This window comes from Penicillium canescens (genome assembly GCF_028828765.1).
Source record: "Penicillium canescens strain IBT 15451 chromosome Unknown utg000006l_segment0_segment0, whole genome shotgun sequence".
NCBI lineage: Eukaryota > Fungi > Ascomycota > Eurotiomycetes > Eurotiales > Aspergillaceae > Penicillium > Penicillium canescens.
The window spans coordinates 2,296,205-2,320,331 of NW_026703968.1; the positions used below are offsets into that span (position 1 = coordinate 2,296,205).

Below are 24,127 nucleotides of genomic sequence, written 5' to 3' on the forward strand. Positions count from 1 at the left end.
CAAATAGTTCAACCAAAACCACGGGCCGTCGGGCATCTGCATGGCATTTCCCCCTGTGCCTTGCTGGCATCTGTCAAGCTCTTGGGGACGGGCTGGAAGTCCAGTGAGAGAAGGAGGTATTTGCCTTTGTTTGACTCGCCCCAGTCGCGCCATTTGTCCATGGCTGTTTTGTACTCGTCGGTGTCGGTGCGGTGAACTCCAACTCGGAAGATGTTGGCGCCTCGGGAGATCTCGGTGGCGTATGGGATTGGCATGTTAACTACTTCTGGGTAGGTCTTGATGCTAAGCGTGTTGATCAAGTAGGGTATGCTGGTGAAGTTTGCGAATGCACTACCAGAGTCCTGGCCATCGTAGACGAGGAACATGATGATAACTTCGTCTAGGTTTAGGTTCAGGTCTGGGGTGGGCAGTTTCTCGTATGTGCCGATGATGCTTGCTTTGGGGTTGTTGTTGTATTGGATGAAGTTTCTGATTGCCTCGAGGACGGTATCTTTCTGCTGGAAGGTGTAGATGATGTTTCCGGCGAAGAATTGGCCAGCTGGGCGACTCTGCACTGTATACTTTGTCACAACGCCGTATGCATTGCCGCCGCCTCCTCGGGATGCAAAGAAGAGATCGGGGTTGGATGTGTTAGATGCTGTTACAATTTCACCGTCCGGTAGAACAATTTCCAATTCCCGGAATGAATCGCAGGCCATTCCGTACTGGGGCGAGAGATAGCTCATGCCACCACCCAGTGCCAGACCGGTTCCAACACCGGCAAGTCTAGCGCCGACTACCGTGCGGCCATATCGCACGAAGTAGTTATATAAGTCGCCAAATGTACCACCTGGTCCATATGTAGCCAGCGTGGTGTCTGGGTCGTATGACTTTGCGTTGAGGCTGCTCAAGTCGATAAGGACGCCATCGTCGACGGATGAATAGAACGTGTTTGGGTTGTGGCCGCCGGCCTTGATTGCAAAGCGACTGTCCGCTGCTCGGATAGCTTGAAGAGCCACGGAGACGTCTTGAGAGGACTTGGGGTAGACAATGCAGGATGGTTTGTAAGCATCCTGCAGAGTATTGTAATACTCAGTGCTGTTGATATATTTCAGATTGAGCTCACTGCTGACGACCTTTGGCGATCCCAAATGCAAGGTAATGTTGGAACAAGCTGATGGACCCACAGGAGTTGCATATGAACCAATTGGTCCAAAAATGCCAGCTATGACTAGGGCAAACAATAGCATGACGGACATTTCAAAACAGTGAGAAACTCGTAAAATGGGCAAGCAGACATGTCGATGGGTTCAAACGCGGCGGTTTGATCTAAATACTCAAGCATATCCCTATACTTCCTTTTCTTCACATGGAGAGAGGGTACAGAGATTGAGGATGGCCTCGGCCTATCTATACGATGGGAATACGATAGGGGGATACGATGCGGATACGATGAGTTCCGGCGTCGATGAGCTTAAACGAGTTAAACAAACAACGATCCTAATATTTCGGGAAAGATAGTCACGGGCGGACATTTAACTAGTCTCCACGGACCCAGTCAGCCTACTCAGCCCTGAGGTGCTCGGTACGCCTCTCGGCAAGATGTTCGTAGTTCCAACGCTAACTTGATGTACTTGGCATTGAAAGCAGGGCAGAGCGTGCGAAACTGTAAGCTTATGAAAACAACGCAGGAGAGCCTAGCATAAATCTTTGTATGCCTTTTTCTTCTTTTTCTCCTATTTCTTGGCTGTTCACGGGTCATGTAGAAGAAAGCGTCAATCGCAGGGATCCTATACTGGACTCACTGTCACTTGCGTTTTGGCGGTAATAGGAAACTCCCCTACTGTGATGGGCAACGTGTCAATGAATTTCCCGATAGTACAGTTCCGCAAGTAGACATCAAGCCACTCGAGACAGGAGCTGGAATTACGTATCCATGCATCAATATGTCGGGATAACGGGGTGTTGGAGCATCATTATTTTCTCAAATATGTCTAGGTAGCCTCACCGGCATTTTACTAATCTCACGTATGATATAGGTCGCGTCATATTTTGCCTCTAGGAATAGGTCGTAAAACATAGCAGATTAAGCCATCCAATTTGCAAGCGTATACTACACAAACCCCCGCTCTTCTTCAGATGCCTCATTCTACATGTTTATGGCTGTTCTTCGCCTCATCCACACCTGAGTATTTCAAACAAGACCGAGCATGCTACTACAAAGATATGTCATGGATAGGACAGCTCATACTGGAGTATATATTGCTTTAAGGTCGCCTGACTCTAGTCCCAATTGGATATTAACAATATAGAGTGGGTGACCTCATCAATGTAGAGTTCTACAACCAAGTACTATATTCCCGAACCGTCTTTCGCGTGGTTCGATCCAATGGTTGTTAAAGTTGACCCCACAATCTAATGATTCTAGGTCAGACAACATGAGGCGGTTGTTGGACGGTGGTAAACATCAGCTTAACCTGCAATGGAATTTAAGCTCTGATAAACTACTTATCTCCCTCGGCATAGGATAGGAAAAAAAGTTAATATTATAACTCTATAGCTTAATTTAGCTTGTGGGCTATCAGCTCTGTAACAGACAGGGTTCTCGGTCAATTGTTTCTACTAGCGCGACCTAAAGGGATCGCTTTCTAGGGCACTCACACTCTCGGTTAGACTGGCTGCCTAAGGCCACCTGACAATCTAGGTTCTCGGTGAGGAGATCTCCGAAGTCGAAACATGGAGTAACATGTACACGTGAGGGGTGAGAGTTGCGACATCGGATAACTTACAGTACTCCCCCCCCAGAGCTTACCCCAACATAGATAGACATCCTCAAATACAAGCTCTAACTTATATGCTGCCTGCTGTCCATGCAAAGCTCTCTCCAACAGCAATTGAGTTTGGTAATTGCAAGCTGTGAGGGACGTGCACTGGGGAATATGGGGATTACTCGAATAGGTAAGTTTATGCGATCATACCACCTTGGCTATACAAGATAGTGAAGGGCCTTAAAATAGTGCTACTTGATATTATAATGGCCAATTCTCATGTCAACTTAAAGACAGCGACTATACAGATATACTACCAGGTATAGGGCAGCTGCGGAGAAGACATAAGCGGAGTTGGGCCGAGTGAGCCCGGGTGGCTGAGAAAAGACCTGCAGTCTCCAACTCTCCGCATAGGATACTCACCGGTCCGAAAGACCATGTGACGTGCGACATATCCCGGTTTCCCCCTGCGAACCCGTCACTTCGATAGCTGACTGTTTGTTTTCGTCCCCGAATATCGCTCGGGTTAACGTGGTGGCAAACGTCAGGGTACTAATATTCTCGAACAATCAGAATGTGTTCCATTATAACGCGTGGCAACCCCGTTCCTTATTGTTCCTTAGTAAGTTGTCCCGGTAGGGCCAGTAATGCGGAGATCTGTGCTCCAGAGGGATGGCGGTAACTGTGATTCGGTTCCAAGACCGATCTCCCCCCGGGTAAATAGCAGGCCCTGGTGAAAATTCGATCCGCGTTCCTTCAGGTACAACTCCAACACTCCCGGGTGATTAAAGTACTGTATCATATTAAATCAATCCGAGAAGAATTAGAACCCTAAAAAATAAAAAATAAAAATAAAAATAGAAAGATTGGAGCCAACTCTCGGCGGAGCCCTGTATTATTCATTCCTTTTGACTCAACCCTCCCCTTCTCCACTCTCTCTCCCTTCCCCCAGTTTTGTGTGTTTGTGAACTTTTGGGACTCTCTTAGGATTGTGACACAAAATGGCTAGTGTCAAGGAAGCCGTGAAGGAACAATTCCTGGGCAGCACAGAGGCGCCTCACCTGTCCCACCAAGCGCGCGCGAACTTCATTCGTCATGCGCAGAAGGACGAGAATGGCGAGCTGTTCATGGATGAGGACAACTTCATTAATGCCGTCGCCCCCAAGCAGGAGGATTATGTGAGTATGGACCAGATCAAACCCGGAGCAATTGTTGATTGATTGTGTCCCAAAATAGCACAAGATCAAGCGCGAACAATACGGTATCCTCTTCAACGTGGCAGACCGACGGAGAACCGGCAAGCTGAACTTCAACGACTGGGCCACTTTTGAAAACATCCTCGCGAAGCCCGATGCCGAGTATGAGATCGCCTTCCGACTCTTCGACATCGACGGCACCGGTGCCGTCAAGTTCGAGACTGTGCAGGGCCTGTACAACCTGAACAAAAGTCCTGAGAGCATCCCTTTTGACTGGAACTCAGAATGGGCTTCGCTGTACGGTGGCCGCTCCAAGACCCGCCATGACATGACCTACCCCCAATTCGCCCAGATGCTGCGCGGTCTGCAGGGTGAGCGCATCCGTCAAGCCTTCCACATCTTCGACAAGGACGGTGATGGCTTCATCAAGCCCGAGGACTTCCAGCGCATTATTCTCGAGACCTCAAAACACAAGCTGTCCGATCATGTGCTGGAGAACCTCCCTACCCTGTGCAACATCTCGACTAGCAACCGCATCTCCTACGCCAATGTGCGTGCCTTCCAGAACATCATGCGCGAGATGGACATCATCGACATGGTCGTCCGCGAGGCCACCAGGAAGAGCACCGATGGCAAGATTACCCGCTCTGATTTCCTGAACGAGGCTTCTCGTGTCACCCGCTTCTCCCTGTTCACCCCTATGGAGGCCGATATCCTGTTCCACTTCGCGGGTCTCGATGCGCCGTCCGGCCGTCTGTCGCAAAAGGACTTCGCCAAGGTTATTGATGCTTCATGGCGTATCCCCGTGGCTGTGGCTGGTCAGGCCATCACCGCTGGACACGAAGCCGTTGAGAAGACCAAGACTGTCCTGCACGGCGTTTTGGAGTCAGTGCACCACTTCGCTTTGGGAAGTATTGCTGGTGCTTTTGGTGCCTTCATGGTTTACCCTATTGATCTGGTCAAAACCCGTATGCAGAATCAGCGCACTTCTCGCCCTGGTGAGAGACTGTACAACAACTCCATCGATTGCGCCAGGAAGGTTATCCGCAACGAGGGTTTCACAGGCCTGTACTCTGGTGTCATTCCTCAGTTGATTGGTGTGGCTCCTGAGAAGGCTATTAAGCTGACCGTCAACGACCTTGTTCGTGGACACTTCACCGACAAGGACACCCACCGCATCAAATACGCCCATGAGATTCTGGCCGGTGGTACTGCCGGTGGTTGCCAAGTGGTAAGTACATATACCCGTGTTGAAAAGCGACCAAGGCTAATTCACTCTAGGTTTTCACCAACCCTCTTGAGATTGTCAAGATTCGTCTGCAGGTCCAGGGTGAAATCGCAAAGAACGTCGAGGGTGCTCCTCGCCGCTCAGCCCTCTGGATCGTCAAGAACCTGGGTCTGATGGGTCTATACAAGGGTGCCAGCGCCTGTCTCCTCCGTGATGGTAAGCCGATACCTCCAATCCACACCTCAAATCCATGTCTAACCTGCGTCACCATATAGTTCCCTTCTCGGCCATCTATTTCCCCACATACGCTCACCTGAAGTCCGACTTCTTCGGCGAAACCCAAACCAACAAGCTTGGAGTCGTCCAGCTCCTGACAGCAGGTGCCATCGCCGGTATGCCCGCCGCCTACCTGACAACACCCTGCGACGTGATCAAGACACGTCTGCAGGTCGAAGCTCGTAAGGGCGACACCAAGTACACTGGCCTCCGCCACTGCGCCGCGACCGTCTGGAAGGAAGAAGGCCTGCAAGCTTTCTTCAAGGGCGGTCCCGCCCGTATCCTGCGTTCCTCCCCGCAGTTCGGTTTCACACTAGCCGCCTACGAAGTCCTACAGAAGATGCTTCCCATGCCCGGCACCCGCGAAGACGTTACCCCGACCGGCCATGTCGAGCCTGGCGTTGGTGGCCGGGAGGCTAAGGCGCCTCTGCCTTACCTCCGGTCACGGAACGCGCTGAAGCTCATTCTGGACTTGGACCAGAACATTGGTCGTGTACAGGCTCCTCGGCCTGAGCTGTGGCCTAAATTCATGCAGGGATCGAAGCAGTAAGGACGGGTGGCTGCTAGAGCCTTATGCCACAATCCTGGATTTGAGTTGTTTTCTTCTTTGATAGCGATACTTACTTTCTTTCGGCCTTTCTTTTTCTCTTTTCCTTGGTTTAACATGAGATCTTTTTCACCTTTGTCTCGGATCTTGCCCTCCTCGTTGCCCTTCGCCTGTTCTTACTTTTGGGGCGTGGGGTGAATCTGGGGGAGGCCAGGTTTTGCATCATTTCTCGTCTTTTTGGTGCTTTCGAGATCTGTGACCATCTTGTGTGTGCTGTGTGTTGTGTATGTGCATTGTATCAACAGCGGATAGATTTGGAAAGATGGTGTGTGGGTTGCAATAGAGGTCCCTGACTGTGGTGACGGGTTTTATACATCATACAGAATCATATATATCATCTGGGATGGTTCCGGTGTTCGTTTTCAACTTTACTTTTGGCGGACTCAGTGAGTTTAGACAAGGTTTACGCTTCTATTTTGTGATATTATTCCTGTCAAGGTCATGTGTAAATGTAGAGAAATTTCAATTTTAGCTCTAGGCTCATCTGATATATATTTGAGGCTGTGAGGTTCGTCTGTATATCCCAGTGGGAGACTATACATGAAGTGGGATTTGCAAGTGGGCAGGCAAATGGGTATCGGAATTTGACGTGAGGACAAATTCCCTGTACAGGTGGTGTTACATTCATATCCAAAGGATATATCCCGCTAATACAAGCGGGTCTTGGGTTAAAGAACCCAAGGCAAGATGCGGACGTGGCCCCGTCGGAGTCGAAAGACCAGTCGGATATTGGTTGACACTGAGTGCCGTGCTCATCAATAGGTCCCAAGCTCAGAAGAAGCTGCTCTTGAAGAACACTAGTGATGGAACCCCTCAGTAGAATCTGAGCTTCCGTGTCGACCCCGTATTGGTAGTCTCAGAGTCCTTCTCTTGTGCAGGCTGTGCAGGTGCGGGTTTTGTGGGCGCTCTCTCGGTCTTGTCGGTCTTGGATTCCTCAGACTTGGACTCGCTAGCTTTCTGATGCCATAAGGAATCTTCTGCCTCGATCTCGCGCAATACTAGCAGTGGAAAAGACAAGTCAGACACTATAGCTCAAACCATGTAAAATGCTGTACAGCAGCCAACATACCATCATCCCACTCTCTCTCCTTCGCCTCATCGCCCGTCCCAAGCAACTTCTCCACATCGACCTTCTCCCCGTTCTTCGTGCGCGCAATCACCTCTCGCAGAAGTTCAATTTTCGCATCCGTCGACCGAGTATACGCCGCATAGCCGTTCTTCAACGTGATCATGCGAATGGCCTGCGAGCCGATCAGAGTAAAGATAATAATGTAGAAAGTAGCGGGATTCCACTCCTTAGATTTCTCCTTTGAAGGATCCTTGCGCGGGCGAGTCCGAAGAAACCTAGGAATCATCGCCGTCCATACTGACGTGTCCGCGATCTTCGGGAGGTGATCGGAGGTCGAATATGACCGCACAGCGGGAGCGCAGGATTGCCTAGTAGCAAGTAATGTAGATGGAGAGGAAATGATCTGTCGTCCAGCCCGGAAGGACCTAAACCCGAAAGCTGCAACCATGTTTGGCGTCAGTAACACAAGTTGTCTTCTCCCCATTGAAGGCGGGAAAAGATCCAAGAGGTAGAGACTGCCTGAGGCGACAAGGCGCCAACACTCACCCAATATGGTCTAGCGCTGTTGTTGCTGCGACAACGCGCCCGTTTGGCCCGATAGCGATTGCACATCAAAGACTCCGGAACGCGATGACCTCAGTCCTGCAGCAGCTTCGAGACACGCAACATGGCGGTCACCGTCCTACCGGCCAGCTCCTTGACGGAGTCTGTTAAGCAGGCTCTCTGCTCTACGACTACTTGCTCCGATGCTACTGTTTTGTCCCTCACAACACTCCTCCGCGGGTCGTCCAAAGCAACTGAAAACCCCACGAGACGAACGAAATCTACCCGCGAACCGGCACCTGCTACGAATCGGGCTAGGACTGCCCGTGCGACTAAGTCTAAGGCTGGAAATGAAGCTGCGTTGCAATCGCTTGTTGATCATGATGCGGCCGGCTTGTCGTCTCAGGAGAAGCTGGTTCTTGCTACGGAAGTGTTCAATGCGACATTGAAGTCTTTGACGGAAGCCTCGAAGGGCTCTGTGGCGAAGAGACAGAATGTATCGGCTGATGAAGCCAATGGCGTTGACGCGGGTATTGCATCGTCTGCGGAGTGCGCGAGACTTGCTTTGTCCACATTGCGCGCCCTCAAACCGGATACTGGGAATAATGAATTCCGGAATATGCAACTTGAGCAGGGGCTATGCGTTCTTGCTGGAAAGCTTATATCTCTGGGATTGAACGACATGGCATACAAAGAGCTCCGGTTCCTTAAGCGGAGAATTCAACAACACCTGGATAGCAGCAAGGCTGGGAAGAAAGCCACTGAAGCGAAGGACTCGACGGACGAAGAAGGAAAAGAACGGATGTCTGATTTGTTGACTTTCACCCATATCGCCAACGCGAAATCACTGTACGGCTTGATCGTTCCCTTTCACTCGAATGTGATGCGACTATTTGCTTCCGACCGAAGGGCCTCGACTATTCAGAAACTCTGCCCTGCTTTGCAATTATCCGATTCTAGCAGCCCTGCCCAGGTTATTTTGGCTGCTTTGAAGTCAGGGCAGCTATCAAACGACAAAGCTGCGCTTCAGCTTCAGCTATTATCTAACACTGTTCTATCCCTCTGCTCAGGGACATCGCTATCAAAAGACGAGACTTCCAATAGTCTAAAGCCAACCATTTCATTAACATTGCAACTACTCTCTCTCGAGATTCGATGTTTGAGCTGGAAGTTGTCAGGTCACACATGTGATGAGAGCAAAGAAGTTTTCGATCCTCTGCTTCGCTACTTCGGCAGCTTTTCCCATCGCAGCAAGGGAATCGAGAAGACCGAGTTTGCCGCCATCTACAAGACAGTTACACACCTACAGACGTCCATTGCCGAAACCAAAAAGAAATCATCAGAAACGCAAAACGCAACCCAAGCAGCTAAACTCATGACTCTCCTGGGGCAGCTTGCTTTCGACGCAGGCTGCTTTGACGAGTCCATGAAGTTATTCACACAAGCCATCAGCCCACTCTCCAAAGCACAAAGTCTTTCGCTAGCTACGGTTAGATGTAAGATCGCATCCGTCCATTTCCAGGCATTGAAGACATCGAAAAAGTTCCTGGCTGAAGCTTTAGAGTCTACCTCTGAGGCAACTGAATCACTAGGGTTGCAGTTAAGAGGCAGTGCGAATGACTTGGATGAGCTTCTCGTTGAAGCTGCAAGATTGAAAAAGCTAGCTCTTGCCTGGTTTGGAGAAGCCATTGCCAAAACTCTTGGCAGTGGAAAGGAAAAAAGTGAAGCTGCCAGCCAAATCAGGGAGTACCTCCAGGCGTTCCTCAGGTTCCTTAGGCGCTATGTCGGACGCCACCCAACCGAGGAGAGCGATGAAAAGGAGATTGAAATGTTCAACAACCGCATTAACATTTCAAAGAGCATTGTTCTTGCCGCTGTTGACTCCGCCGTCGCAGTTGGGAAGCTGTCTATCATGTCCCAATATCCGCCCTGGGAAGACATGCTCCCCATCCTCGCTGACTGCCATCGCCTACTCTCAACTATCGACACTCCTGATGAGAAGGATACAGAGACGACAGAAAACCTGGGCATGGCACTTGTAAAGCTCTCCAACCTGTTCTGGTCTCGATACATCAAAGAAAAAGAAGCTGGGCAGGGCTACCGAGAGCTTCTTCCTCTTCTCAAACAATCTACCCAGCTGCTTTCAGGTTGCTCACCTTCACAGCGCAACACAGCGTTTGCAGCGCTGAAATTCGAGAGAACGGCTCATCTGTACATCGAAGGCAATATGTACAATGATTCAGAGAAGATGTTCCGACAATCGATCGAGGAATACATTCTCTCTGGCACATTGGAAGAGATTGTTAAGACCAGCGAGGGAAATAGTCCAAGTTCAGTTAACCAGGACCCCAAAAGCCCTGGCTTTATGCTTGGCCGCGTGCTTTCTGCTCTACTGAAGATGAAGCTGCGCAGAAAGAGCGCACAATCATCTGCTGTCTATGACGACGCTGAGCTTGAATTTGAATCAAGAGGCATCCTTCTTGAATGGCAAATGGACTTGCTCGTCGATATGCACAGCTACTCCTCCAGCGAAGAAGAGTTCCGCTTGATGCTTGGCTCAGCTGTTTCCTCGCTTCTCGATCTCTACGACTCTCAACTCCACCCAATCCGCCATATTCGTGTAATCTTCTCATCCTTACGTCTTCTACTGGAGCACCCTACTGCGCTAGAGTCATCTTTGATTGAAAACTTGTTAGACGAAGGAACTCATGCTTTGGAACAAGGTCTGCAAATCGGAAAAGACACCGATCTCGCTTCTTTTGCCATCCACATCAGCAATTCACTGCGCATTATCATCGGTTTCCATCACGGCAAGATCGACCCAAGTGAACTGGATGCCACGCTTGGGTCGTGGACTTCTTTGGCTCAGAAATGCGCTGATTGGGAGACATTAAGTCATTGTGTCAATGATACAGATTACTGGATTTTGCAGTTGAAGGCTTTAGTCGATTATACGGAAATCCATGGCCTCTGGAAGGCTCAGCTCTCCACTCTGGAGCTCATATTGCGTGCCACAGAGCTCCAACAATCAGGAGATCTCTCCGATGCAATCGTCATTCTCTCCCGCTTAGTACTGCAAAACTGCCGACTGGGATATTGCCAAAGGGCAGGCGACCTGCTTTCGCGTGGCGAGCAGTATCTTACACAAACTAAAGTTTCTGCTCTTGCAACCATCTCATACAAAGTTGCTCGGGTTGAATATCTTCTGGAAACCGGACAAAGTGATAAAGCTGCATCTGTTTTTTCTGCTGCTCGGTCATTATATGAAAAAAGCCAGAAGACGGAACTCGGCAACTTGAGTGTCCTGTCCAAAATCTCTTGGGAGAGATTGGTAGCAGATGCTGCATTTGTTCAATCCCGGTTGTTCTCCGCCCAGGGCTCAGCGACTCAAGCCCTTTACTTTGCGAAGTTGTCTGTGAGACTTAACTGCCGTATCTGGGCCAAGGTCGAAAGAATTGCTCAACGAAAGCAAGACAAATCCTTGCCCGCTGCGGGACCCTCTGATGTTGATGCCGTTGCTGATGGGGTTGCAAAGCTTGATCTATCCCAGAACGGATCTAGCCCAGATGTGTCTGCCAGCTATATTCAAGGTGCACCATTTTGGCCGCACCTGGGCTCTCACCACACCTGTTTGTTGAACCTCGCGACCTTATCTGCCCACCATGGCTTGTTCCAGGATGCTATCTATTATGGAGAGCAAGCCCTGAAAATTGATAGGACCCTCGATGCCAATGCTCGACTTCTCGCAGCACAAACGCAGCTTGGTTGCCATTTAATTCTCGGTGGTCACCTGAGCGAAGGACAGGAACATCTTGCTGCGGCATCTGAGTCCTCAAAGCAAACATCGAAAAGTATTGAAACTGTGTCTTTCCAAATGGCACTTGCATCTCTTTACAAGACGCAGGGCTCGTTCGATAAGGCACTTCGTGCCCTTCTCGAGGCGGACAAAATTATCACAACCATCACTTCGGCAGATAAGTCTGCCAGCGTGGAGGCATCAGCTGCTGCAGACCTCGAAGACAAGATGGACAAGTTGCGGGTTAGGGCGAGCAGCCGGCGAACACCAACACCTACTACCACAACTACCACCCGACGCACCCGCGCAACCAGCTCTGCCGCATCCAAAACCGCTGCTCCCAAGGCTGCCGCGCCCAAAACAACCAAGAAAGCTCCAACCCCAAAGCCTACCCTCTCTGAAGCTCAGTCCAAATCTTTATTACGGTTCAAGGGTGACATTCTAAGACAACAAGCCTATTGTCTGCGGGAGTTGCGTGACTTTGAACGATCCGCACAAACGCTCGCTGGTGCCCGGCAATATGCCGTTTCTCCTGAAAGCAAGATCGCCCTGGAAATCGGTGAAAGCGAGCATCTTCTGGCTGATGCTATTCGCCGTTTTGCCAGCCATGCTGTGTACTGCGTCTTACCTGAATCTACAATTTCTCTCCCATCGCTGAAATCACCAAGCAAGCCGACTGATGAGCCCAGTGTCCCCGCAGCGAAACCTTCCACACGAAAGACTAGGGCCCCAGCTAAAGCTCCTCGCACTAAGGCCCAGAAGGCCAGTGATGATTTCTCGGTTATGCTTTCGAAGGCTACTGATTGCCTTGCCAATATCTTCTCTGATGCTACCGTTCTTGGCTCAACGCTTGATAGCCATGCTGCATCTCGCTTGATGAGCCGGATCTCTATGCTCTCGCATGCCACTTCTCCTGGTGCACCAGCTACGTTGGCTCAGTCACCAGCTAACATGAATGGTAAACATTGCAAAATACATTGATACTCAAATATCTAACCTTTCGAACAGAAATCGGACGTGTTGGCGCATTTGCCCGGGAACGAATGGCGATTGACATCGACCGACAGCTGGCTGATTTTGCCGACCCTCTCCTCTGGCCAGCCTCTTTCCCCTCGGCCGTCGAGCTGGATAATGACTTGTGCTCCAACTTCACCAAGGACTATGTGGATATTCTTCCTGAAAACTGGAACGTCCTCTCCTTGTCTTTGAGTGCAGACCGAACCGAATTCGTGGTTTCGCGACTCCAGAAGGATCGCTCTCCGTTCCTTTTACGGCTTCCCCTTCACCGAGGAAACTCGGAGGACGACGAAGAAGAGCAGTTTACCTTTGAGGATGGTAAAGTGGAAATGCGGGAACTCATCAAGCTCGCAAACGAGAGTGCGCATGCTGCCAAGGCTCAAACGGACAAGGCATCGAAGAAGGAATGGTGGAAGACTCGCGAGGCTCTTGACAGTCGTATGGAAAGTGTCCTCCAGAACATTGAGAACATTTGGTTCGGAGGCTTCAGGGGGTGTGTTCTCGCCTCTCTCGCGGGACACCACTGCACTGGCTCAATTCGCCAGTACCTTCCAAGGGATCCTCGACAAGCATCTTCCTTCTCGGCAGAAGGGTGGCAAAGCCGCAGGGCCTCGCCTTACTTTGCATCAAAACGTGGTGGACTTGTTCATTGGGCTTCGCGACCTTGAGCAACAAGAAGAGCCCGAGGACACGCTGATGGATCTTCTTTATTTTGTGGTGGATATCCTACAGTTTCAGGGCGAGCGCAACGCCTACGACGAGATCGACTTCGACATGATGGTAGTCGATACTCTCGACGCCTTGCGATGCTATCACGAAGCTGCCCGCGAGGAGCTTGCATCGCGGCCCCCAAAACATACAGTTCTCGTTCTCGATAAAGCCCTGCATCTGTTCCCCTGGGAGTCACTTCCCTGTCTTCAGGGTTATCCTGTTTGCCGAGTTCCTTCTCTGGAATGCCTCCGCGACCGAGTTCTCCAATTCCGCAGTTCATCGTCTGGGGCCATTATGAACCGCAAGTCAGGCGCGTATGTCCTCAATCCGACCGGAGATTTGCGCTCGACACAAACAACCTTCGAGCAAGACCTGTCGCGGTTCAAGTCCTGGAACGCGATCGTGCAGCGCGAACCGACTGAAGATGAGTTCCGAGACTCGTTAGAGAAGAAGGACCTGTTCTTGTACTTCGGTCACGGAAGCGGTGCTCAGTACATCCGCGGCCGCACTGTCAAACGGTTGACACAATGCGCTGTTACTTTCCTTATGGGCTGTAGCAGTGGCAGCTTGACCGAAGCCGGGGAGTATGAACCCTACGGCACACCCATGAACTACCTTCATGCCGGCAGTCCGGCGCTCGTTGCTACGCTGTGGGATGTCACTGATCGGGACATTGATCGGTTTACCACCACCACCCTTGACGCGTGGGGTCTAGTAGAGAAGAAAGATAAGAAGAACCGCGAGGAGAATGTCGGGCTTGACACGGCCATTGCGCGGTCTCGGAGCGCGTGTGTCCTGAAGTATTTGAACGGCGCAGCGCCGGTGGTGTATGGAGTTCCGGTGTTCTTGGAATGATGTGATGTTTTGATTAACTTGTATATATACCTCTGAGCATTTCCCCACTGTGGGCAGCAATCGTATTCGAATCATATTCACATATTCACATATTCACATATTCACATATTCACATATTCACACTACGTCAATCCGGGATAAATTGTCCCTTTTCATAGATCCGATGTGGACCTTTCCCCTCATGAGGCACCATTTCCCCCACCATAAAAACGTCAATTTCCCGACTTCCTCTTCCCATCTCCCTTCCTCCCTTTTACTCCCTTGACTCTCCCATCATGTCTGTCACTACAAACGCCACCATCGCCTCCTTCGGCGGCAAGCTGCTCAAGCTGAGCCACGCCGCCACAACCACAAAATGCGAGATGAAATTCAACCTCTATCTGCCCCCGCAGGCTCAGACTCAGAAGGTCCCCGTCCTCATCTATCTCTCTGGTCTGACATGCACTGCGGATAACTGTTCCGAGAAGGGCTTCTTCCAGCACGGTGCTAGCAAGAAGGGTATTGCCGTGCTGTACCCTGATACCAGCCCTCGTATGTAATCTTTTTCTTGGTCATTGCGTCAATTGCGTCAATTGCGTCCATCCGTTCCATTCCCACATCAATATTTCTACGTACCATATTCAACACGGTGGAATTGAAGATACTAACAACCACCAGGCGGCCTCAACATCCAAGGCGAGGATGACGCATACGACTTCGGCTCCGGCGCTGGCTTCTACGTCGACGCTACAAAGGGCCCCTACAACGTCGGCTACAATATGTACAGCTACGTCACCGAGGAACTGCCTCAGACCGTCTTTGCTGCATTCCCCCAGCTTGATTCGAGCCGTGTCAGTATTACCGGACACAGCATGGGCGGTCATGGTGCTCTTACTTTGGTATGTCATCTCTATCTCTATATTATTTTTTATATTTTTATATTTGTATTTTCCATGACATCTATCTAACCGGAATATAAATATAAAGTTCCTCCGCAACCCAGGCAAATACAAATCCGTCTCTGCCTTTGCACCAATCACAAACCCAATCAACTGCCCCTGGGGCCAGAAGGCTTTCAACGGCTACTTCGGCGATGACCAGCAGGATAAGTGGAAAGAGCACGATGCCACCGAACTAATTAAGAAGTGGACTGGTGGTCCATTGGATATCCTGATTGATGTTGTATGTGTCCCACTCTCACCTTTCAGACCACTCTATTCTCTATTCGAATCAATGTCGTCTAATCTAATACGTCAATTCCCAGGGCACCGGCGACAACTTCTACAAACAAGGCCAGCTCCTACCCGAAAACTTCGAGGCTGCTGCTCGTGACGCCGGGCTTAAGGGTCTGAATGTGCGCTACCAGCCGGATTATGATCACTCGTACTATACCATGTCTACGTTTGCGGATGATCATGTTGAGCATGCTGCTAAGTATCTCTTTGCATAGTGTGTTTTTTCTCTTTCTCATTTCCCTTTTTCAATGAACAAATATAATGTTATCTTTTTTTTGCCTTGCGGGTCCTTTGGAATAAAGTAAACTGGTTCTGATTCGTGGGTTTGCTCAGTGAGCGGCCGAGTGTCAGCGTTAGGTCCGTTATTTAAGATGGAGGATGGGATGGGTTGGGTTGGTTCATTCAATAGGAGGGATGCAAGGGTAATGATAATTGGATTGGGTTGGATGATATTCATTATCCTCTAGGTGGTTTTTAAGTCAATTTAGTTTATCTCTCTCTATAATTAAGCGCAAGCTTCAGTTTCAACCTTGAGATCTGTCTGTCTCCTTATTTACTATCCTATTACCCTAAATACGTGAACTCATATCAAGGCTACTCAATCAGTTCATTTCATAATCTACCTAGTCCAGTCCAGTCCACTTACATGGATACCCTTCCAACAGAAACATTAACGCAACACGAGAGACAGAGAAAGAAGAAAAGTATATCCTTTTGACCTATCCTCCTGTGAGGTGTTTGCATGACGAGACATCGTAAAAGAAATTGGAATGGGAATCGGAAACGCCAAGGATGGGAATTGACATGAATATGGATATGGATATGGATGGACATGAAAAGGCAGCGGAGAACGAAACTCCACAATGCGAATGCGCCATGAACAGAAACTCAGCATAGAACAGTGAATGCTGAACGAAAACGGAAAGCAGACAATCCGGGTTCGAAAGTGGAGGAGGGGGAGCGCTATATACTCGGAACTTTTGAAGAAGACAGGTAATGTTTTTGGTTTTTGGTTTTGGTTTTGCTCCCGTGAGTTTTTGATCTAGCCTTATTGATAATTCTTGGGGATTCATGCGCCCATGTAAGATCGGCTATCTTGGGATGATAGATGGTATAGAAGATGGCGGGTGGTGAAGGCGCAGCACAGGGAGTGGATGGGTGGGGGGATAGGATTGGGATGCGGTATGAGGACAGACGTCACCTCCTCGCGTCAAAACATAAATATGGCATGGGGGAATCTAGAAAGCAGATAGAGAGAGAAGGAGAAAACGAAACTTCAAGCGCTCAATCGTTGGATGAATGACTGTGGGATAAGTTAGTAGGAAGTCTATAGAGGATGGTGGCATAAAAACATACTGGGAAGAATTGCCGGAACCCTTTCACGTCCGACTGGCTCAATGCATTCAAAAACTCCTCGATGAGGGGAGCGCCCATGCCCATTCCGGGCAGTTCCTGACCTCGCAAGTATTCTGCATACTCCATGCCTGTTTTGCTGTAGATGGTGCGCTGGAGACCACCAGCCTCAGCAAGGACCTGCTTGGCCTGTGCATCCTTCGAGTTGAAGGACGGAGTAGTTGGGAGCGCCCAGCAGAGAGGAGAGAAACGAGTGATCATGAATCCACCAAAGCCCGGGAGTGCGACTGCAGTCGGTGCTGCGCCGTTGGCAGGGGCAGGGGCGATGTCTGGTCCGCCCCAGGAGCTTGCCATACGGACCAACACGGAGAATGCCATCTTGGCGGTGGTGAAGTCGTCGATGTCTTTGGCGAAGTGCTCCAGTGTGGTGATGACGGTTTCGAAGATAGATTGGTTTCCTGGTAGAGAATTAGTACTGTTGGATGCAGGTGGGACGACTAGAAGACTTACTCTCGCTGATAATCACGGCACCCAGATCGTTGTTCAGCACAGCTAGCAAGAAGTTCAGGTACTCTCGCTTCAACTCAGCAAGCTGGATCTCGTCATCGGTACCGGTGGTCGGATCAGCAATACCAGAGAACACCCGCTGCAGGAAAGGAGTCAAGAGAGTGTCGAGGATACTATATATTTCACCCTTGAACCCAAAGATAACTTGGTCCAAAAGGCGGAGGAAGAGCGCCATTTCGTCGCGCGAGGACGTCTGTGTCAAGAGTCCATCGATCCAGCGGGGCAGCTGGGGGAGAATTTGTGCGCCCAGAACACCGATGAGGCGGGAGAATGCAAAGCGAGCAGCGGTTCGAATGTTGAACGAGGACTTGAGTGACTCGAGGGCAACAAGGGTAGCCTCGGCAACCTGGGCGAAGGCCGCTGAGACCTCTGGCGCGGGAAGAGCAGATGGCGAGCTGGTACCCGGCTGCCAGTCGGAGAAGCCTCGAGCGAGTGTTCCCAGAGCCATGATGTCATGGTGAATCTGCAGCAAGGCGCGCTCGTCGTTGGCCTTGGCGGTTTCCAGGTTGCGCTCCATGTCTCCAAAGACAGGGTTCAGCACAGACTGGGCATAGAGAACCTGCTTGTCGGCAGCGACACCGGGGGTTGAGCAGATGATTCCAACAGACTCGAAGAGATACAGTTGACTGTTGAAGACGGCATCCGCGGAGCCCTCGTGGTCCTCGGAGGACATCTCATCACCGTCATCACCCTCCGAGGGCAACTCGGCCTGGATAACCAACAAGTCACCCAGTGCCTCCACAACTGTCTGTGCCACGTTGCCAATCTGGCTACGCAACTGTCTCGCCAGACGTTGAAAGAGGTACCACGAACGAGTCTTGACTTTGCGAACAGGGTGGTGCACAAGCTGAAGGAAGCTCTCCAAAACACCGGGGATAAGGTGGGTGTGATGGGTGAAGAACGAGCTGTAACGAACACAAATTTCCATGTACTGGAGTTGGGTGGCGGGGTGAGTGAAGGATCGGATGTCAGACTCAACCATGCGGAGCATCATCTCAATGAGTCGGCTCGCAGCAATACCAGTGGGAGCACCCTTCAGGTAGAGACTGCCGCCCTTGACGGCCAAATCACCGAATAAGAACATCTCGTGCAACGCCAGATCAAGGTCACGCCAGTCAAGTTGGCCACCAGAGGACCGCAGGTTCTCGAAGGTAGTTCCAACGACTTCTGAAATGGCATCGATATAAAGCTGCTCATCAGCAGAGGCGATGATCTGCTGCAAGACACCCAGTCTCTTTCGCAGGTCTTGGAACTCTGCCTCATCGGTCTGCTCGTCCTCGTCACCCCAGTTGGAGGTCTCATCGTACCGCATTTTCGCAACAATAGCCTTGAGAATTGGAAGCAGGATAGTCTTGTTCCGCGCTTCGAAGGATGGGTTCATCTTGGAGAGTTTGCGAATGTAGGTGAGCGTGTCGTTCACGCAAGGAATGACAGTCGAGCACACTTCGTCGTACTCGTCCGAGAAGAATCGCAGGATATGAGGCAGGAAGACCTGCAAAAGGTTGTCTGCCTTCTCCTTAACAGGTCCGCTGTCGTTCTCCAAAACCCGCACAATATCCACGACCGTGTTGTTGACAAGCTTGGCAACCGTCTCGGCCAAATCGGTATCGTATTTAAATGTGAAGCGGTTCTCGCGTAGGGGAGGACTATTAGACAGCTGCGTAATGATCGAGTCGAGGTTCAAGAAGACGATCATCTCGATTTTGTCGGAAGGCTTCATCTTCTTGCCAATGATCTCGGTGAAAACATCGACAGCCGCATCGCGCACCCGCTGCTCCCCATCCCGGAGTTCCTGCTTCTCGGCCCGTCCAAGCTGCTGGAATAGCAGGTCCAACATGGTCTGATTCACCACCAGGCCAATATCAATCCAGCTGACCCACGTACCAACAGCCTTCAAGCACATCTCGACAATCAAATCATCGCCGTCCCGCCAGACCGCCATGATCTCCTGCCAGGAGTTGGCAATTTTCTGCATGTCCCTCTCCCGGATCAAGTCCTTCAGTGTATTCGCCTTGTCCTGCTCCCCGCGGGACCTCGAAACCAGCACATCACCAATCTCCTCGTGAATCGAGTTTAGCACACGCAGATAGAAAACAATTCCCAGCTGGTTATCGCGGCCCGAGCTCGCTGCGGACTTGCAAGTCAGAGCGAGGAGATCGTCGATACAGGTCTCCCAGCCATTAGCGTAAAGCGAGGAGAAAAGGTAAGTGACCGTCTGTGCGATTTTGTTCTGGATATAGGGAGCGTCGGGAGTGGCAGAGCCTTCGGGCCCGTACACCTGGCGGAGGTAGCCCAGCAGACTATCTCGAACGACGAGCAGCGAGGCCGGATCGATCAAGCCGACCTGGGCGGCACTATTGACAATTTCCAAGCTGACATGCCGTACGACTTCGGGCTGCTGTGGGGACTTGGTGAAGAGGGCGAGGCAAACCTGCCATCCGGAGGGGTCGGAGCGGAGTTGGTTGAGGTAATCGAAGGCTTGCGATTTTAGGGCTTGGTCGGAGGAGGCATTCCAGGCGATCTCAATGGCATTTGCTACCTGTGCGGTGTCAATCATCTCGTGCTGAGGGGAGGGGCTGTAGGGCGGGGGAGGGGTGGTATAGGTATAGGCGTAGGGGAAATTTTGTGCATTTTAATTGAGCAGAGGCTGAGAAACTCACCTGTTCTTCCATCTTCCCAGTCTCCCTGTAGCGTGGAAGGGGAGCGGAGAGAGGAGGGGTGTGTGTGTTGTTAAAATTGTTTTTCAGTGGAGGACGATATCATCCATGGTATCGTAATCGAGTTTCCGTGCCTGCTTTCCGCCTTCGCTTGTTGAATTGAAGATCAAATGTCAAAAGGATTAATTAAGAAGAAATAGAAACTCTGTAGAGAGGCTCGAGATTGTTTCTATGTGAATGTGCCTAGGGCAAGGGGTTGCACAAAGCCCCGTGCCTCATATTTCGTCATAGCTCACTCCATAGAACATTTTATATCTCATGTTATGTCCAGTCTAGACTAATTATTTTTTAGTTACCTTTCTCTGCCTCCTGCTTCAATACCTGCTGCTCCATCTTCTCAAAGCCTTCAACGGCCTGACCATATTTCTCAAAGACCCCCTTCTGGTAACCATCCGCAATCTTCTCAACGAACTGGTCCTCGTTCCACCGCTGGCCGACCAGGCTTTCAAAGGTCTGACCGGGCTGTCTCTCGATACCCCATACAGCCTTATATGCAGCACCCAGCGCACAGGCATTATCGCTAACATCGAGCTGATACACACCCTCAACACCACCAAGGATCTCACCAGCAATTTTAGCGATGGCCTTGTTCTTAGATCCTCCACCGACAAGGTAAACCCGTCGTGGCTGAGCAGGAAGCCCATTACCAGGGCTCTGTGTCAGTTCCCGAGAACGCAGACGCAGTGAAATCATCTGGCTCTCCACAATAGCCCGGGCTTCATCCTGTGTAGTCCATCCATCGGTCGTCTCTTGCAGACTTCCTGTGCTTGGATCATATGTAAAGCGCCACTGGCCCTTGCGGATGTTGGGTACGATTTCATCTCGTGGGAAGAACAGGCCCATCTTCATTGGGCCTGTTGAATCTCGCTGGCCCAACGGGGGACTTTGCAGCGCAACCTGGTCGAACTTGGCCCAAGGCTGGGCAGGGGTATCCTTTAGGCTCTCATTGACTGCATCTCGGACATGTTCACGGGCCAGGCCGCCGTTCTTGTAGCACAGCATGAACATGTACAAACCGGGGGTTGTTGGATGGTTGAAGAAGTGTGTGGCGGGATCAGGTGCGTAGCTGGGGGTGGACATGAGGAAGGTGGTAGAGGTGCCGAGAGAAACCATGGCATCTGATGGCCGCAGGGGCAGTGACAGAATAGTCGCTGGGTTGTCTCCAGTTGCTGGGATGACCGTACAGTCAGGACTAAAGCCAAAGCGCTCCACAAAGTATGCATGGACGTGGCCCAGGTGTAGTCCTCCATCTTCCGGTACTTCCCCGAGCTTGCGCTTGAGTTCCTCGACTTCAAAGACACCCGAGCAGAGCTGAAGCAGGCGGTCGTCGTAAACCCCCTTCTTGATGTTCCACAGGTTCATCCCGCATACGTCGGAGATGTCGAATGGGGCTACATGGCCCAGGAAAAGCGACGCCAGGAAGGACGAAACCAGGGAGATTCTCGATGTCTTCTGGTAAACCTCGGGGTGCTTCCTCGTGAAGCGGAGGATCTGAGGACCTGTGAATCTCTAAGGAAAGTGTTAGCATGCTTGTCTTTTAGAAGACACCGGGGATCTTACGTGGTGTGCTTTGCTTCCTGTGACTTGCGCTAAATGCTCAGGATCACCGAGAGCCGCATCAAACTCGTCACATTCTTTCTGCGTGCTCGAATCCTGCCAATTGGGGCTGTATGGGTGTGAGAAAGCACCCTCCAGCTGTGCCTCGAGGGATTTCTTGGGATCTAAATTGCAAAGGAGCTTCTCCGCATCCTGGCCCCAGTATACACTTCCGTGTTGCTGTCCTGCGCCGCTGATTCCTTTCACTCGGCGGAAGTCGAGTCCCTGCTTGCGCAGACTCTCCAAAACGCCGTCTAGCGCCTGCAGCCACAGAGCGACCGGAGCAAACACCTCGTGCTCTGCTTCATTGTTCAGAACGCCTTTCTTGATTGGGAAGCCGTGTGAGTCGGCATCGAAGTCGAATTTGGCGATGTAAATAACCTTGAGGTCGGAATTGACGACCAGACCTTTCAACTGCTGCGTTGAGAGGTCGAAGCCAATGTAGAGCGGGCTGTCAGACGCCATGGTGGGGAGTAACGTTAGGACAGAACACAATTACTCTGCAACAGCAATAGCTCGCAGAGATGGGACAGCAATCTAGGAATTTCAGAAAATGAGCTGTAAGGTCCCGGTTTAAATATTTAGGCAAAAGATGCTGGGAGGGGTCAATTTATGAGAGAAGAAAGTGAAGGCGGCGAGATCCTGGGGAGAACCCGCAATGATGTCAAAGGTTGGACTATAGCCGGTTGAGACTTTCCAATTCTCTCCGGGTGATATCTACTTGGAAAGATATACCGAGCGCCAAGTAGGGCTGTAATGATTTCCCATGCATACACGTAGCAAGTTCACCCCGAGACAGCGGGTAAATAGGGTTCTGCTAAATTGTCGGTTGAATTGAGGTCTCCACTATATCTAAGATCACAAGGCTTATTCGGAGCACTGTAGTCCAAGTCAAGTATATTTTATATAGATCTATACACAGTACAGGTCCCTCCTTATCACGGGAGTCGTCAACGCTATTGGTGCTTAGAGTGACACTCAGGCTCCGGGTCGGCACTAGAATCTTGTGCAACAAACTCATCAGAGAAAGTGAGCTCCTGCTGTTCCACCGGAATGAAGCGGACCTTGATCCGCTTCACACCGCGAACTCCAGTTCCAACAATGTGACGGACATTCTGTTCGATCGTTTGAGACCGGCTGATAGGCCAGGCGCCGGGAACAGCTAGCTCAATATCCATCAGGTAGTTTTGGCCAGACTTCATGCCTTGCACGTCGCGGACCTTGATATCACTTCCGCCCTCGAGCTCGGACAATGCTTTCATGGTAGCGTCCTCCACTGAGCTTCGCACATCCTCATCGACAGCGGTATCTGCCAACTCCAAAAGAGAGGTACACGTGTTACCCCAACCAGCTTTGATAACCATCAAAGAGATCAGAAGTCCACCAACCGGATCCAGCCAGGTGGCGTCTTGGAAGACATAGCTTCCTCCAATTGTAAACAGGGCGACAATGCTCGTGAGGGAGTCGATCCGGTGGTGAATGGCGTTGGATGCAAGGACCGAGGACTTGCGCTCTTCGGCAACCTTCATAGCTATAGAGATGTTAGTCAATGTCAATTGGTGGATCAACACAACCCTCCACCTCCAAGATCCCGGTACTTACTAGCACGGTAAAGCCACTCCTTAACCACAATCGATCCAGCAGCGATCCACGCGGCTTGGATGCTGGGACCAACGGGCCCGTGACTATGCGAGTGACCATGTCCCAGAATCCCAGAGTGAGCTACCGTTTCAGCCACGTCTGGGTAGAATTGCGCCAGCAGGATCTGTCCCGCATTGAGACCCATAAACACTCCACCGCAGAGTAAAAGCCCGCTCACTCCCAGAGCACCAATGCTCTCGACCTTTCCGTAGCCATTGGGGAATCGTTCACTAGGGGGCTTCAGGGACCACGCGACAGTTCCTAGAGTCAAAAAGTCGGACACGAGATCGGTGAGCGCGTGGTATGCATCGGCAATTAGGGATTGAGAGTGGAAGACGTAGCCGCCAATGAACTTCCCAATGGCCATGCATAAGTTGGCGACCAGGCCAATTCGGGTAATGCGAACGCCAGCATCGCGTTTGTTCTTGGAGGTCAAGTAGGTGTTGTCATGATGGTGGTGGTGGTGGTGGCCGTGACCGCCATGTCCCCGAGTTTGTGTCATGGCAAGGGGTGTACGAAGAGCTCGAGGTCTGGAATGAAAAAGAAAGGAGGAAGCGTCTTTTAAAAAGGGAGCGGAGGTAAGTATGCGACGCTGCGCGGACCCAAGACTGGAAAGGCGGATAGAGTGGAGGGATGGACGAAGCCTGCACCGCAGGGGCTGCGTCAGCGGCATCGCTCTAGTAGACACGCGAGCACGGCCGACAAAGGTATCTGGACAGGGTGTTCACTTGTACAAAGAAACATCAAGTGAGGACGAATGGGAGAATGGCCCCGATCATGTAATCCGCCTTGCCAGCCCTGGAGATTCTTGACTTCTTCTCCAATCTGAGTGCTCGCATTAGTGATCATCTTCTTCCGCACTCGGTCCCAAGTTGCGGAATATGCTAAACATCCTATAATATCCTAAAATATGCCTAATAAATCTCTAATGCCTTTGTAAGCCTTGACGAATGTCAACTTTCCAAGTATAAGCCGCGACCCGCAGCCAAGAACT

At 50.9% G+C, this 24,127-nt stretch overlaps 8 protein-coding genes across 8 annotated transcripts; 3 read left to right on the top strand and 5 right to left on the bottom strand.

The window, feature by feature from the left end:
* Positions 1 to 8: 8 nt before the first annotated feature.
* N7446_009842 (FAD-binding oxidoreductase) lies at positions 9 to 1,229 on the bottom strand (the record flags this gene model as incomplete). The annotated part of the gene is made up of 1 exon (XM_058518587.1): positions 9 to 1,229. One exon carries the CDS (start codon positions 1,227 to 1,229, stop codon positions 9 to 11), a length of 1,221 nt encoding a protein of 406 aa, XP_058369375.1.
* Positions 1,230 to 3,707: 2,478 nt separating this feature from the next.
* N7446_009843 (citrin) lies at positions 3,708 to 6,511 on the top strand. The gene is made up of 4 exons (XM_058518588.1): positions 3,708 to 3,925; positions 3,984 to 5,174; positions 5,225 to 5,387; positions 5,447 to 6,511. Exons 1-4 carry the CDS (start codon positions 3,749 to 3,751, stop codon positions 5,995 to 5,997), a joined length of 2,082 nt encoding a protein of 693 aa, XP_058369376.1. The 5' UTR covers positions 3,708 to 3,748; the 3' UTR covers positions 5,998 to 6,511.
* A 356-nt stretch (positions 6,512 to 6,867) lies between these two features.
* On the bottom strand, positions 6,868 to 7,571 carry N7446_009844 (DUF5321 domain-containing protein; the record flags this gene model as incomplete). The annotated part of the gene is made up of 2 exons (XM_058518589.1): positions 6,868 to 7,052; positions 7,124 to 7,571. The coding sequence occupies 2 exons, from the start codon at positions 7,569 to 7,571 to the stop codon at positions 6,868 to 6,870; spliced, it is 633 nt and encodes a 210-aa protein (XP_058369377.1).
* A 219-nt stretch (positions 7,572 to 7,790) lies between these two features.
* Positions 7,791 to 14,045, top strand: N7446_009845 (C50 family peptidase; the record flags this gene model as incomplete). The annotated part of the gene is made up of 3 exons (XM_058518590.1): positions 7,791 to 12,420; positions 12,471 to 12,972; positions 13,025 to 14,045. 3 exons carry the CDS (start codon positions 7,791 to 7,793, stop codon positions 14,043 to 14,045), a joined length of 6,153 nt encoding a protein of 2,050 aa, XP_058369378.1.
* Positions 14,046 to 14,320: 275 nt separating this feature from the next.
* N7446_009846 (S-formylglutathione hydrolase) lies at positions 14,321 to 15,474 on the top strand (the record flags this gene model as incomplete). The annotated part of the gene is made up of 4 exons (XM_058518591.1): positions 14,321 to 14,576; positions 14,703 to 14,923; positions 15,012 to 15,206; positions 15,289 to 15,474. 4 exons carry the CDS (start codon positions 14,321 to 14,323, stop codon positions 15,472 to 15,474), a joined length of 858 nt encoding a protein of 285 aa, XP_058369379.1.
* Positions 15,475 to 16,535: 1,061 nt separating this feature from the next.
* On the bottom strand, positions 16,536 to 19,736 carry N7446_009847 (Ran GTPase-binding protein LOS1; the record flags this gene model as incomplete). Its single annotated transcript, XM_058518592.1, has 3 exons — positions 16,536 to 16,562; positions 16,616 to 17,070; positions 17,123 to 19,736. 3 exons carry the CDS (start codon positions 19,734 to 19,736, stop codon positions 16,536 to 16,538), a joined length of 3,096 nt encoding a protein of 1,031 aa, XP_058369380.1.
* Positions 19,737 to 20,052: 316 nt separating this feature from the next.
* N7446_009848 (xylulokinase) lies at positions 20,053 to 22,190 on the bottom strand. The gene is made up of 2 exons (XM_058518593.1): positions 21,457 to 22,190; positions 20,053 to 21,405 (listed from the first exon to the last, which is right to left on the bottom strand). Exons 1-2 carry the CDS (start codon positions 21,955 to 21,957, stop codon positions 20,185 to 20,187), a joined length of 1,722 nt encoding a protein of 573 aa, XP_058369381.1. The 5' UTR covers positions 21,958 to 22,190; the 3' UTR covers positions 20,053 to 20,184.
* Positions 22,191 to 22,369: 179 nt separating this feature from the next.
* On the bottom strand, positions 22,370 to 23,936 carry N7446_009849 (cation diffusion facilitator family transporter). The gene is made up of 2 exons (XM_058518594.1): positions 23,095 to 23,936; positions 22,370 to 23,023 (listed from the first exon to the last, which is right to left on the bottom strand). Exons 1-2 carry the CDS (start codon positions 23,804 to 23,806, stop codon positions 22,449 to 22,451), a joined length of 1,287 nt encoding a protein of 428 aa, XP_058369382.1. The 5' UTR covers positions 23,807 to 23,936; the 3' UTR covers positions 22,370 to 22,448.
* Between the last annotated feature and the right edge of the window lie 191 nt (positions 23,937 to 24,127).

What these genes read in the sequence shown, in the direction of transcription:
- N7446_009843 (XM_058518588.1), top strand. Translation starts at nt 3,749, where the DNA reads ATGGCTAGTGTCAAGGAAGCCGTGAAGGAACAATTCCTGGGCAGCACA. An exon ending in CCCCCAAGCAGGAGGATTAT is followed by an intron (nt 3,926 to 3,983) that starts GTGAGTATGGAC and finishes GTCCCAAAATAG; the next exon opens with CACAAGATCAAGCGCGAACA. An exon ending in CGCCTGTCTCCTCCGTGATG is followed by an intron (nt 5,388 to 5,446) that starts GTAAGCCGATAC and finishes GTCACCATATAG; the next exon opens with TTCCCTTCTCGGCCATCTAT.
- N7446_009848 (XM_058518593.1), bottom strand. Translation starts at nt 21,957, where the DNA reads ATGGCGTCTGACAGCCCGCTCTACATTGGCTTCGACCTCTCAACGCAG. An exon ending in CAGGAAGCAAAGCACACCAC is followed by an intron (nt 21,406 to 21,456) that starts GTAAGATCCCCG and finishes CACTTTCCTTAG; the next exon opens with AGATTCACAGGTCCTCAGAT.
- N7446_009849 (XM_058518594.1), bottom strand. Translation starts at nt 23,806, where the DNA reads ATGCCGCTGACGCAGCCCCTGCGGTGCAGGCTTCGTCCATCCCTCCAC. An exon ending in GGAGTGGCTTTACCGTGCTA is followed by an intron (nt 23,024 to 23,094) that starts GTAAGTACCGGG and finishes ACATCTCTATAG; the next exon opens with CTATGAAGGTTGCCGAAGAG.